Genomic DNA, 14,269 nt, shown 5'->3' on the forward strand with positions numbered 1-14,269 from the left:
CTTTACGCTGAAGAGGATATGCCCTTGAAATGGGTGTTTCAACAAGACAACGACCCTAAACACACCAGTAAACTAGCAAAATCTTGGTTCAAGTCCAACAAAATTGAGGTTATGGAGTGGCCAGCCCAATCCCTGGACCTTAATTCGATAAAACACATGTGGTGTGACATCAAAAATGCAATTTTTGAGGCAAAGGGAACAAATGCCAAAATATTGTGGGATGTAGTCAAAGCATCCTGGGCTGGAATAACAGTTGACAGGTGCCAGAAGTTGGTTGACTCTATGCAACATAGATGTGAAGCAGTTCTAAAAAACTGTGGGTATACAACTAAATATTAGGTTAGTGAGTCACAGGAATGCTAAATCCTCAAAAAAAAGAGTACATATTGTGAGTTTGTGAAGACAAATGCAGACACTACTATTTTTTAGAACAGTCGAATGTTATTTTTTTGTTATTTTCTGTAAAGTAGTTAAAAATGATATACATTTATCTTCATGTTTTGAATTAGAAAACAATGTACAATGTTCCCAGTGCATGGAAATAAAAACTAGTATAAAGATTTTGTGCTTAACTCATGTTTTTGAACACAATGCTATTATTTTGGACACCACTGTACTAATTCTATTAGCTAATTCCACCTCTAATTAGTTGTCAAAAGACCAACCTCTCACAATTTCCTAATACTAGTTATGCAAATAGCCACTTCAGAAAGGAAGAGGACTAGCGCCACCTATTGGAAGTAGCAATCCTAAAAGTCAATATCAATCCTTTAACAAGCTTTGCCAGATGACTTAGGATAGGAAGACAAACCAAAAACTCCTTTTTCAGACACGTATCTTGGGGGCGTGTGCCCCTCCTCAGGCATGTGGCAAGGCTCGTTAAGGGCTCCATATTGACTTGTAGGATTTCTACAACCACTAGGAGGCACTAGAATTCCTGTTCTCTTCCTCTCTGAAGAGGCTATTTGAATATTTAAATTGCCAGAGGAGCATTGCATGGCCAATAAGTCTCCTTATGCCAGCTTGGCATTCTCCACAAGGAAAAACGGTTCCCTTCATAGATGACTCATCCTATCCTAGTACATAATCATTCAAGCACTTGACTTTGTCAGGTCCTGAAAAAATATTCATACCTTGTGAACTTTTCCACATTTTATCACGCTACACCCACAAACTTAAAAGTATTTCCTTGGTATTTTATGTGATATACCAACACAAAGTAGGAAGTATTTGTGAAGTGTCTGTCACACACAGAGTAGGAAAGACAAAGTGCTGGGAAAGACAGAGGATGAAGGGAAGGGAGCCTAGACACTAAGGAAAGAGGGGGTGGAGACCTCTTAGGCTGATCTAATATCACCCTGTCTTCTCTACTGTCCCTATATTGGTTTCTCACCAATCGCCGAAAGGAACCTAAAACCCTGTATCTCTCTAGAACTAGGCCCTGGCTAGGGAAGGGGTATGAGCACTAGTCAGTCCCCACTAACAACTAAAGAAAGCAAGAGCAGACAAACACGGGGGAAGTAACTTAGCTAGAGCTGACTTCAGAGAGATTACACCAAAGATCCTCCAAAGAGGAAGTAAGTAGACTGCAATAGCTCCAAGCCTTCACCGGGAAACATGTGAATATCACTGGCGCCTCCCTATAGCAAACTGAAAGTATTTAAACACCCAGGCCAGGGTGTTAATTAGAGCAGGAGGGAGGTAGCCGCTGGGTTCTAGAGTGAGACAGATCTAAGAAGGTGTCTGTAATGCCAAACAAAGAGATATTCTGCAACCAACTGCAGGGCGACTGTCTGTCACATCTGACACACCCGTGACAGTGTCAAGGAAATGATACATAGTTTTCTGAATATTTAAAAAAAAACAACTGACAATTGTGACATGCATTTGTATTTAACACCCCTGAGTGTAGGACTACATTTCGCTGCAATTACTGCTGTAAGTTTTTTGGGATATGTCTCTACCAGCTTTGCACTTCTAGAGGCTGAAATTTTTGCCCATTCTTCTTTGTAAACTAGCTCTAGCTCAGTGAGATTGGATGGAGGAGTCTGTGAACAACAACTTTCAAGTCATGTCACAGATTCTCAATAGAATTTAGGTCAGGACTGTGCCATTCACACACATGAATATGCTTTGATCTAAACCATTTCATTGTAGGTCTGGCAATATGTTTAGGGTTACTGTCCTACTGGAAAGTAAACCTACACCACAGTTTCAAGTATTTTGCAGCCTCTAACAGGTTTTCCTCCAGAATTGCTCTGTATTTCGCTCCATCCATCTTCCCTTCAACTCATACTAGCTTCTCTGTCCCTGCTGAAAAAAAACATCCCCACAATGCTGTCACCTCCATATTGATAGTGGGGATGGTGTTTTGAGAGTTATGTGCAGTGTTAGTTTTCCACCACACACAGTGTTTTGCATTTAGCTCAAAAAGTTTTACTTTGGTCCCATCTGACCTCAGCACCTTCTTCCACTTACTAGCTGTGTCCCATTACATGGCTGTTTACAAACTTCAAACGGTACTTCTTATGGCTTGCTTTCAAAAATGAGTATGCGACTAACGGTACACTCACACTGGCAATAATTCTCTTATGCTAATGACACTAGGCTCAAAAGCTGTCAGAGTTTGATCCGAGTGTCATCTGAGTGTGATCCAATTTTCTCGCATGACAGAATCACAGCACAGGAGAAGACGGAGATCGTAATTTCTCCATTGCCTGTGTTGTCGGTAATTGGACAGCACTTGGATGACATCCGAGTGCAGTCTGATGTTTCACACGCATCCATAGACTTGTATGACTTGTACGATTGTTTTCTCATGCAGAATCGGCATGAGAAAATAATCGCTGATCTGCACTGCCCATTAGTATAACATTGGGCCGAGTGCGATCTGATAAAACATCGGCTAGCACTTGGCCGTGTTATACGCCAGTGTGAGCGTACCCTTATAGTTGTTCTGTGGATACATTCTCCCACCTGAGCTGTAGATCTCTGCAGCTCCTCCACAGTTTCTTGGCTGCTTCTCTAATTAGTGTTCTCCTTACTTGGGATGTCAATTTAGTTGGACGACCATGTCTTGGTAGGTTTGCACCTGAGCCATACTCCTTCCATTTTTGGATGATGGATTGAACAGTGAAGTGTAATATGAAAAAATGCAGAAAAGTTCAAGGGCATGAAAACTTTTTCAAAGCAATGTATGTATGCTAAAAACTCTATGATCTGTATACCTATGAGCCTTGAAGAAATCTTTGATCATCTGTGCAGATTTCGCATTCTCTGCACAGACTTTACAAGATAATTGGTCCACTTCTGAGATGAGACCTTCAATTCTTACTTTCATTTCACTGCTCCTGAAATGAAAAGACATAAAGAATATCACTTTGCAAAAGATGACATTTATTTATCTAACGAAAACCCTATTTAAATACACAATCAGTAACTGTAACTACAAACAATTCTTGAATGAAGTACTGCACATGTAGGACTTGAACCGGCAAACCTTTGATCACTTATTTATTGCAGTATATTCACACCAGTATTGCAGTATATGGTGTGAATGATGGCTTCACAACCAAGATGGTAGCCATGGGGTCCTTGAGCAGGCCCCCGTCTTTTATGGTAACACATCAGGACCCCATCACATCTAAATGTCGCTGTGAGAAATCAGTGCAGTGTAAGTATATGACACAACTGGCATATGCTCCATGTAGAGAGTGTAACATACCTGGCGGCGTCCTTGCATGGTGGTCCATCTCCCACTGTGCAAGAGCGCGCACTTGATCTCCAGTCCAGAATGTCTCTCTGGCTTCCCTCCATGCTGTCTGTTTGTGTCTGTTTCTGCTGCTTAAGGGCGGCGCCCGATCACTTCCTGCTTTTTGTACCTGCTGTGGGTCACACCCCTTGTGCGTCCTCAGCCTATTGCTGTCTGTCACCTGGTATATAGCTCAGCTGCGCCCATCTATTCCTGCCTGAGCATAGTGGTTCATTCAGTGTGTGCTTGCACGCTGAAGGTGCCAGGTCCCGTTCTGTGTTCTCTTGTCTGCCTATCCTGGAGGCTGTATTTCCAGGCCTGTCTGAACACGCTCCTAGCCTGTTCCTCCTGCCTTCTAGGGGCCGATTACCTAGACCCGTTCCTGTATCTTGTCTGACCTGTCTGAACACGCTCCTAGCCTGTTCCTCCCGCCTCTCTGGGGGCCGATTACCTAGACCCACTCCTGTATCTTGTCTGTCCTGTCTGAACATGCTCCTTGCCTGTTCGTCCTGCCTCTCTGGGGGCTGTATTCCCAGACCCGCTCCTGTATTCCGCTGCAGTGTCGGTCTCCTCCGTACACTCAGTTCCAGTCTGAACTCTCTCCTATCCTTTACCTGTTTTGCCTCTATGTCTGTTCCCTTCCTTTTTCTGCAGAGTCTGAACTCGTACCTAACTCCTGCTTGTTGTCTCTGTACTCCCGTTTGTGAGTTTGTGGTCCACTTGCTACTTCTCTGCTAGTACCCTGTGGGTGTCTGGCTCTGCCTTTCCCTTCCTGTCTGTTCTGTGTGAACAGAGCCCTGTCCCCCCTACTCAGCCTAGCCTGCTCTGACTCCTTTGCTCACCGCTCCGGCGGTTCTAGCCTGCTCTGACTCCTTTGCTCACCGCTCCGGCGGTTCTAGTCTGCTCTGACTCCTTTGCTACCTAACTCCTGCTTGTTGTCTCTGTACTCCCGTTTGTGAGTTTGTGGTCCACTCGCTACTTCTCTGCTAGTACCCTGTGGGTGTCTGGCTCTGCCTTTCCCTTCCTGTCTGTTCCGTGTGAACAGAGCCCTGTCCCCCCTACTCAGCCTAGCCTGCTCTGACTCCTTTGCTCACCGCTCCGGCGGTTCTAGTCTGCTCTGACTCCTTTGCTCACCGCTCCGGCGGTTCTAGTCTGCTCTGACTCCTTTGCTCACCGCTCCGGTGGTTCTAGTCTGCTCTGACTCCTTTGCTTACCGCTCCGGCGGTTCTAGCCCGCTCTGACCCTTTTGCTCACTGCTCCGCAGCCTTGCTCCGCTCTGACCCTTTTGCTCACTGCTCCGGCAGCCTTGCTCCGCTCTGACCCTTTTGCTCACTGCTCCGGCAGCCTTGCTCCGCTCTGACCCTTTTGCTCACTGCTCCGGCAGTCCTGTCCTGTCCTGCCCTGCTTCTGCCCGCTGCTCCGGCAGTCCTGTCCTGCCCTGCTTCTGCCTGCTGCTCCGGCAGTCCTGTCCTGCCCTGCTTCTGCCTGCTGCTCCGGCAGTCCTGTCCTGCCCTGCTTGTGCTCGCTGCTCCTGCAGCCCCGTCCTGCCCTGTTCTTGCCCACCGCTTCGGGCGTTCCCTCTCTGCTGTGGTTGTCTACCGCATCTGCGGTTCTGTGACCCAGTCTGTACTGGGTCTTAGCTCCGCTCTGACCCTTTTGCTCACTGCTCCGGCAGCCTTGCTCCGCTCTGACCCTTTTGCTCACTGCTCCGGCAGCCTTGCTCCGCTCTGACCCTTTTGCTCACTGCTCCGGCAGTCCTGTCCTGTCCTGCCCTGCTTCTGCTCACTGCTCCGGCAGTCCTGTCCTGTCCTGCCCTGCTTCTGCCCGCTGCTCCGGCAGTCCTGTCCTGCCCTGCTTCTGCCTGCTGCTCCGGCAGTCCTGTCCTGCCCTGCTTGTGCTCGCTGCTCCTGCAGCCCCGTCCTGCCCTGTTCTTGCCCACCGCTTCGGGCGTTCCCTCTCTGCTGTGGTTGTCTACCGCATCTGCGGTTCTGTGACCCAGTCTGTACTGGGTCTTAACCTTTCTGTGCTCCAGCCCGTCCTTTCGGCCAGTACCTCCCTGCCTGCATACTCGCCTGTATCCACCCATCTGCATACCTGCCGTGTTTGCTTACATCCACCAGTCTGTGCCAGCCTAACCTGCCTGTTCCTGAGTCCCAGTGTGTACTGGGTCCTATCCCGCCTGTGTTCCTACCTGCTAGTGCCTCCCTGTCTGCACTCTAGCTGTGCTTGCCTGTACCCCTCTGCCTGTATTGTTCCTGAGTCCCAGTGTGTACTGGGTCCTATCCCGCCTGTGTTCCTACCTGCTAGTGCCTCCCTGTCTGCACTCTAGCTGCGCTTGCCTTTACCCGCCTGCCTGCATACCAGTCGTGCCTGCCTATACCCTCCAGTCTGTGCGCCAGCCTAACCAGCCTGTTCCAGTAATCCCTGTGTGGGTCAACCCCCGTGTCCGGAGTTTGACCTGGAGTAGCACCTGGTCCCTCTGCCCGGTTTCTCCCTGGTGCACTGGCGTCGTATGCCGTCGTGCCATCTTGGTCGGATCGGCCAGATACTTAGTCACGCCCCTCCAGGCACTCTCCGGTTCATGGTCCAGTGGAACCACAACACCCGCACACGCCAGTCAGTCCGGGCGTGTGCATAACAGAGAGGGCACAACTTATGAGCCCCCTACACACATGCAGACCTGGCAGAGATGTACTGTACCATCCATATGCACCAAGGAGCTAGAGGCTACAGACAAATCAGCAGGACATACACATGGAATCTCAAGGCCTCCTCGTTGCTCTTCTGTATGTTTCTTATACCTTACATGAGCAATTCCTTAAATAATACTGTATTAAGGAATTGCTGCTTAGGTAATCCTCTGATTAAAATCCTCTCATTTATTCCTTACAGAATATAAAGAAATTGATTTTTCTTGTAATTTACTGAATGATGCCCAATTCAAGAGGCAGAAGTTTTGACTAATTATTGTTAAAAGGAACTTGTCACCTGAAAAATGCTATTAACCTGCAGATATGGGGTTAATCTGCAGGTTAATAGCATTGTAAACCTGCCCGGCGCTGGCACTTAGACCCACGCTGCTTTGAGGAAAGGGCAGCATTCTGGTCTCAGACATGGGGGTGGCGCAGGTGTGGGTTCAGTCACAGCTCTGTGTATAGAGCGCGCCGGCTGTAACCACGTCCCTGGCACTGACTGACAGCTTGCTCATCACTAGGGCCGGCTATTGGTCAGTGCTGGGAGTGTGGTTACAGCCGTTGCTGTCTATACACAGAGCGATGACTGAACCCTTGTCGGCGCCACTCCCATGACTGATACCAGAACACTGCTGGGTAATAAAGTTCATTTCCTCCCAGCAACGTTGGTCTAATTGCCGGCGATGGGCAGGTTCACAACACTATTAACCTGCATATTAACCCCATATCTGCAGGTTTAATAGTGCAGGTTAATAGCGTTTTTTCTGGTGATAGATTCCCTTTTAGCAGTTTCCCTACTAACAGCAACATAGTCATGGGGTAGTTATGACCCTATGAGCTGGTATAAAGACCCCTCAAACTCCACCCACTCTGAGTTACACTTTGCCCGGCCAATGGCGCAGTGGGTCCACACTCACCAGCATCACATAAATAAATTATGCGAGCTCCAAGAAGCCACATTCCCAATTTGATCCAATGGCAGAGTCCTTTTAACCCTGGATGTTCAAACTGCCCTAGTAAAATTGAGTTTGACAAAATCAGGAGGAACCAGATTTTGGGACTCAGGATAATGATCAAAAGACTCTCTTACAATGGAAAAGTGTAGCTTTTCCCTTTAATGTTTAACAGTTATGTTATATAGTATAAAAATTGTCATCCAATAATAGTTTTATATTATTGGCAAACAGGATATGTAACGTGTCCTTTTGAATAAATGTAATGTAATTTCCATTACAGCCTAACCAGCAGCACAGTCATGGTATAATTCAGGGCCGGCGTCAGCATCCGGCGCACTCGGGCAAGTACCGGGGCCTTGAGCAGGTGGGGGGCCCACTCGCCGTCGGGCACCCCGTCGCGCTATGGGACCCGTGAGCGGAGGAGAGTGGTGTTAGCGCCCACCCCCCGCCAGCTTGCTCGGGGCCCCGACAGCCAGCGAAACAATACTTACCTCTCCCCGTGCCTCCGCAGCAGGTTCGGTGTCTTCCGCGGCTGCTGCACTGTTGTGACGTCTCAGGTCAGAGGGCGCGGTGACGTCTTTACACCACGCTCTCTCCTGAGCCATCACAGCGCAGAGCGGGAAGACGCTGGCGACGCTGGAGTCCAGAGCTGAGCAGCGGCAGCAGGTGAGAAGTGAGGTGAGTATTTGATTTATTTTTTTTAATGTATGGAGGCATGGGGCATTATATGGTGGGGGGGGTGTGTGTGACATCCTGCATGGGGCATTATAAGGGAGGGGGGGTGACTTTCTGCATGGGGCACTAAAATGGGGGGAGTGACATCCTGCACGGGGCATTATATGGGGGGGTAAGTGACATCCTGCATGGGGCATTATAAGGGAGGGGGGTGACATCCTGCATGGGGCATTAAAAGGGGGGGTGACATTCTGCATGGGGCATTATAAGGGGGGTTGACATCCTGCATGGGGCATTATAAGGGGGGGTGACATCCAGCATGGGGCATTATGAGGGGGGTGACATCCTGCATGGGGCATTATAAGGGGGGGTGACATCCTGCATGGGGCATTATAAGGGGGGGGTGACATCCTGCATGGGGCATTATAAGGGGGGGGTGACATCCTGCATGGGGCAATATAAGGGGGGGTGACATCCTGCATGGGGCAATATAAGGAGAGTGACATCCTGCATGGGGCATTATAAGGGGGTGACATCCTGCAAGGGGCATTATAAGGGAGGGTGACATCCTGTATGGGGCATTATAAGGGGGGGGTGACAAAATGCATGGGGCATTATAAGGGGGGTGACATCCTGCATGGGGCATTATAAGGGGGGTCACATCCTGCATGGGGCATTATATGGGGGGAACAGCCAGCATGGGGTATTATAAGGGGGGAACAGCCAGCGTGGGGCATTATGTGGGGGAAACAGCCTGCATGGAGCATTATATGGGGGCCAGTATTCTGTATGGAGCGTTATATGGGGGCCAGTATCCTGTATGGAGCATTTTATGGGGGCCAGTATCCTGTATGGAGCGTTATATGGGGGCCAGTATTCTGTATGGAGCGATTCGCCTGTTTCTGAGCTATTGTAGAATTTACAATAGATATCGCTCATGTAATGTAAGAAGTGAAATCTTTGCATTGTACTATATATATATTTCTCTGCGGTATCTGTGCATCATGAATCGTGGTATGTGTTAAAGGGGCCTACAGAGACTCTTTCGCCCAGGGCCCACAAAAACCTGGAGCTGGCCCTGGGATAATTCAATGAACTGTGAACTGTTAAGACAGATGGAGTATTTAATAGACAAAAAGAAACATTTTCTTTCCACACTGTAAAAGCACCTCACGCCCGTCTCACGCTGAATTTTTTTCTGTCCTTTAGACTATATTAACAGATAGTTGTCTCTCCTCTTTTCTCAGACAACTATCAGGGCTGGGTTATTTTCGTGCTTTTCTATGCTCTAATGTGAGGGGCTACTCTCCTCATGTGCAGTGGTATGTTCCAGATGTCTTCTGCGGGTTTGGTTGATTGCGGCAGAAAAACTATGTCTAAGAAACGCCATCTGTCATGTCATGAATACTATTTCTTTTTGCCCAACGATTATGAATTTTTGTGGTATGGCTGTTGATTTTTTTGTGTGATTTCGCCATTTCGCCTTTCAGCAGATTAAACTCTTTGCTAGGTATATGGCCTTATCCACTTCTGGTTACAGAGCTTTGTGGTGAAAACATTGAGTAGCAGATAATACTTCCAAGTATAATTTGGGTGGCATCCCCTTTTAACCTGGTAGACTCCTTGAGTCTGTGTTTGACAAACTTATGGAGTCCTTATCTGATAAAAAGGGGAAATCCTTTCCCCAGGCGCTTTTTGGCAGTTCAAGATCCTCAAGAAGATTTGGTTCCCTGCCCAGAAATCAGTTTTCTAAATCTCATTTTTGACACAGATGATTCGGCAGCAGTGGTTCTAGATATTAACCCCTTAAGCCCCGAGGGTGGTTTGCACGTTAATGACCAGGCCAATTTTTATAACTCTGACCACTGTCACTTTATGAGGTAATTACTCTGGAACGCTTCAACGGATCCCCCTGATTCTTAGATTGTTTTTTCGTGACATATTGTACTTCATGATTGTGGTGAAATTTCTTCGATATCACTTGCGTTTATTTGTGAAAAAAACGGAAATTTGGCGAAAATTTTGAAAATTTTGCAATTTTCAAAATTTGAATTTTTATGCCTTTAAATCCGAGAGATATGTCACACAAAAGAGTTAATAAATAACATTTCCCACATGTCTACTTTACATCAGCACAATTTTGGAACCAAAATTTTTTTTTGTTAGGGAGCTATAAGGGTTAAAAGTTGACCAGCGATTTCTCATTTTTCCAACAAAATTTACAAAACCATTTTTTTAGGGACCACATCACATTTGAAGTCACTTTGAGAGGTCTTTATGACAGAAAATACCCAAAAGTGACACCATTCTAAAAACTGCACCCTTCAAGGTGCTCAAAACCACATTCAAGAACTTTATTAACCCTTCAGGTGCTTCACATGAATTTTTTGAATGTGGAAGAAAAAAATGAACATTTAACTTTTTTCACAAAAATGTTACTTTAGACCCATTTTTTTTTATTTTCACAGGGGTAACAAGAAAAAATGGACCCCAAAATTTGTTGTGCAATTTCCCCTGGACACGCAGATACCCAATATGTGGGGAAAAAACACTGTTTGGGCGCACGGCGGGGCTCGGAAGGGAAGGAGCGCCATTTGACTTTTTGATTGTAAAATTTGCTTGAATAATTAGCGGACGCCATGTTGTGTTTGGAGAGCCCCTGTGTGCCCAAACATTGGAGATCCCCCACAAGTGACCCCATTTTGGAAACTAGACCCCCCAAGGCACCTATATAGATGCATAGTGAGCACTTGGAACCCCCAGGTGCTTCACAAATTGATTCGTAAAAATGAAAAAGTGGTTTTTTTCACTTTTTCATTTTTACGAATCAATTTGTGAAGCACCTAGGGGTTCCAAGTGCTCACTATGCATCTAGATAGGTGCCTTGGGGGTTCTAGGTTCCAAAATGGGGTCACTTGTGGGGGAGCTCCAATGTTTGGGCACACAGGGACTCTCCAAATGCAACATGGTATCCGCTAACAAATTGAATGGAAAATCGGCTCAAATTGTTAGCGGACACCATGTTGCGTTTGGAGAGCCCCTGTGTGCCCAAACATTGGAGCTCCCCCACAAGTCACCCCATTTTGGAAACTAGACCCCCCAAGGCACCTATCTAGATGCATAATGAGCACTTGGAACTACCAGGTGCTTCACAAATTGATTCATAAAAATGAAAATGTGTTTTTTTTTTCACTTTTTCATTTTTACGAATCAATTTGTGAAGCACCTAGAGGCTCCAAGTGCTCACTATGCATCTAGATAGGTGCCTTGGGGGGTCTAGTTTCCAAAATGGGGTCACTTGTGGGGGAGCTCCAATGTTTGGGCACACAGGGACTCTCCAAATGCAACATGGTATCCGCTAACAAATTGAATATAAAATTGGCTCAAATTGTTAGCGGACACCATGTTGCGTTTGGAGAGCCCCTGTGTGCCCAAACTTTGGAGCTCCCCCACAAGTGACCCCATTTTGGAAACTAGACCCCCCAAGGCACCTATCTAGATGCATACTGAGCACTTGGAACCCCCAGGTGCTTCACAAATTAATTCGTAAAAATGAAAAAGTGAAAAAAAAAACACTTTTTCATTTTTATGAATCAATTTGTGAAGCACCTGGGGGTTCCAAGTGCTCACTATGCATCTAGATAGGTGCCTTGGGGGGGTCTAGTTTCCAAAATGGGGTCACTTGTGGGGGAGTTCCAATGTTTGGGCACGCAGGGGCTTTCCAAACGCAACATGGCGTCCGCTAACAATTTGAGCCGATTTTCCATTCAATTTGTTAGCGGACACCATGTCGCGTTTGGAGAGCCCGTGATGTGCCTAAACAGTGGAGCTCCCCCACAAGTGACCCTATTTTGGAAACTATACCCCTCAAGGATTTTATTAAGGTGTATAGTGAACATTTTGAACCCAGAGGTACGACACAGAATTTGTTTACATTAGGTCATCATATTGAATAAGTTGTCATTAGTCTTGAGCGCAAGTGCTCACTACTTGAGTTTGCATCGAGTACTCAGGTATGCACCATGTACAGCGTGTGCTCGAGTGACATGCTCAAGTCCCTGCTCCGCATGTTTCACGGTTATTAGACACCCAAAAAAAAACATGCGGGGATCGCTCGTGCATGGCAGGCAATCCCTGTAAAGTTTTTTTGGCCGCGAAGCCTATGGGGCAGAGACTCGAGCATGTCACTCAAATACCCACGATACTCAATGCATACCAGAGCTCCCGATGCAAACTCAAGTAGCGAGCACTTGCGCTCAACACTAGTCGCCATATCTTTTTTCTTACTTTTGAAAAAAATCCCAACCCCATCACAACCCTAACCCCAACCCTAACCCTAACCCAAACCCCAGCCCTAACCGTAGCACAACCCTAACCCTAGCACAACCCTAACCCTAGCACAACCCTAACCCCAAACCCAGCCCTAACCCTAGCCCAATCCTCACCCAAGAGTTAATTTTTGAAGCCGTTCCTCGTGCGGTATAAGTGATTAGATGACTTTATTCTTCGGGTCGATGTGATTACAGCAGTACCAGAATCATATGGGGTTTTTATGACTGACAGCTGTCACACACTAAAAGACGCATTTTTTGTAAAATCTAGTTTTTGCATCGCCATATTTTGAGAGCTATAATTTTTCCAGATTTTGGCAGACAGTCATGTGACGGCTTGTTTTTTGCGGGATGAGTTGACGTTGTTATTGGTGCCATTTTCAGGCACGTGACATTTTTTGATCGCTTTCTATTCCGATTTTTGGGAGGCAGAATAAACAAAAACCAACAATTCAGGAATTGTGTTTTTTTTTATTTTTTTTATTCTGTTCCACGTGTGGTACAATTAATAAGGTAGCTTTATTCTTCGGGGTACATTTACAGCGGTACCACATTTATATCGGTTTTCTATGTTTTGCACTTTTACATAATAAAAGCAATTTTATAGAAAAAAATATTTTTCAGCATAGCTTTATTCTGGGAGCTCTAACTTTTTTATTTTTCGGCTGATGGAGCTGTATTTTGGCTTGTTTTTTGCGGGACGAGATGACGTTTTCAGTGGTACCATTTTTATTTATATTTGTCTTTTTGATCGTGTGTTATTCCATTTTTGTTTGGCGGTATGGTGATAAAGCATTGTTTTTTGCTTCTTTTTTTTTTTTTTTTTTACCGTGTTCACTGAAGGGGTTAACTAGTGGGACAATTTTATAGGTCAGGTTGTTCCGGACGCGGCGATACCAAATATGTGCACTTTTATTGTTTTTTTTGTTTTTTTTTATAATAATATTTATTGATGGGTACATTATATTTTTATTTTTAGTGGATTATTTTTTTTTATTTATTTATTTTTTTTTTATTTTTTTTTTTTTCACTTTCTGGGTGTTTTTACACTTTTTTACTCTGTCCCACTCTGGGACTTTCATTTTTTTTTCTCTGATCGCCTGCATGGCACAGGAATGCAGCACCATCCCTGTGTCATGCAGGCTGTCAGCGTTGGACGGGGAGAAGATTGTTTGGAGATGCACTGCGCATGTCCAAACAATCTTCCTGCTCTCTGGTGACCCGGATGTTGTCATGACGACATCGGGTCGTCATGGCAACACCCGGGAAGCCTTTGCAGACAGCGCTGGAAGCCGGAAGAGGAGGTGAGTATCTGCGATCACCTCCCCTTGCCCCCGCAATGCTGCGATCGACTTCGATCGCAGCATCGCGGGGGTTAATGTGCTGGGAGCGGTGCAGGGCCGCTCCCTGCACATAGTATCGGGTGTCAGCTGTGACAATCAGCTGACACCCGGCGGCGATCGCGCCCGCACAGCCTGTGTGCGCGCGCGATCGCCATGACATACTAATACGGGTCTGGCTCTTAAGTCCCAGGGCACAGACGCGTATTAGTACGTCAGATGTTGTTAAGGGGTTAAACTAAACCTCAGAAGGACAAAAAACTGATATTTGATGCCAGAAGTCTTCCAGCAACATCTTTATTCCTTAGGGCTTGCTCACAGTGGCGTATAAATTGGACGAGTGCAATGCGAGAAAACATCGCATAGCACTTTGACCAGTTAGTAAATGAGTATGTGCTCATCTGCCAGTTTTTTCTCAGCTCGAATTGGACTGAGAAAAAATTTGCAGCATTCTGCGATTGTCTGCGAGAATTGGATCGCACTCGCCGATGCAATTCAATGGGTGCGAGAAAAAAAAAATCGC

General features: G+C 46.3%; 1 protein-coding gene across 4 annotated transcripts in view; it reads right to left on the reverse strand.

The window, feature by feature from the left end:
- The window catches only part of USHBP1 (USH1 protein network component harmonin binding protein 1), a 152,431-nt gene that overhangs the window by 14,704 nt on the left and 123,458 nt on the right, over window positions 1–14,269 (reverse strand). For all 4 annotated transcript variants that reach the window (XM_073659616.1, XM_073659618.1, XM_073659617.1 and 1 more), the window contains exon 13: window positions 3,228–3,350. In XM_073659616.1, the coding sequence (XP_073515717.1) occupies window positions 3,228–3,350 (123 nt within the window). The remainder of the gene's footprint in view (window positions 1–3,227; window positions 3,351–14,269) is intronic.

This window comes from Phyllobates terribilis, unplaced genomic scaffold, assembly GCF_046119375.1.
Source record: "Phyllobates terribilis strain yellow unplaced genomic scaffold, ASM4611937v1 Scaffold_1__5_contigs__length_1240528914, whole genome shotgun sequence".
NCBI lineage: Eukaryota > Metazoa > Chordata > Amphibia > Anura > Dendrobatidae > Phyllobates > Phyllobates terribilis.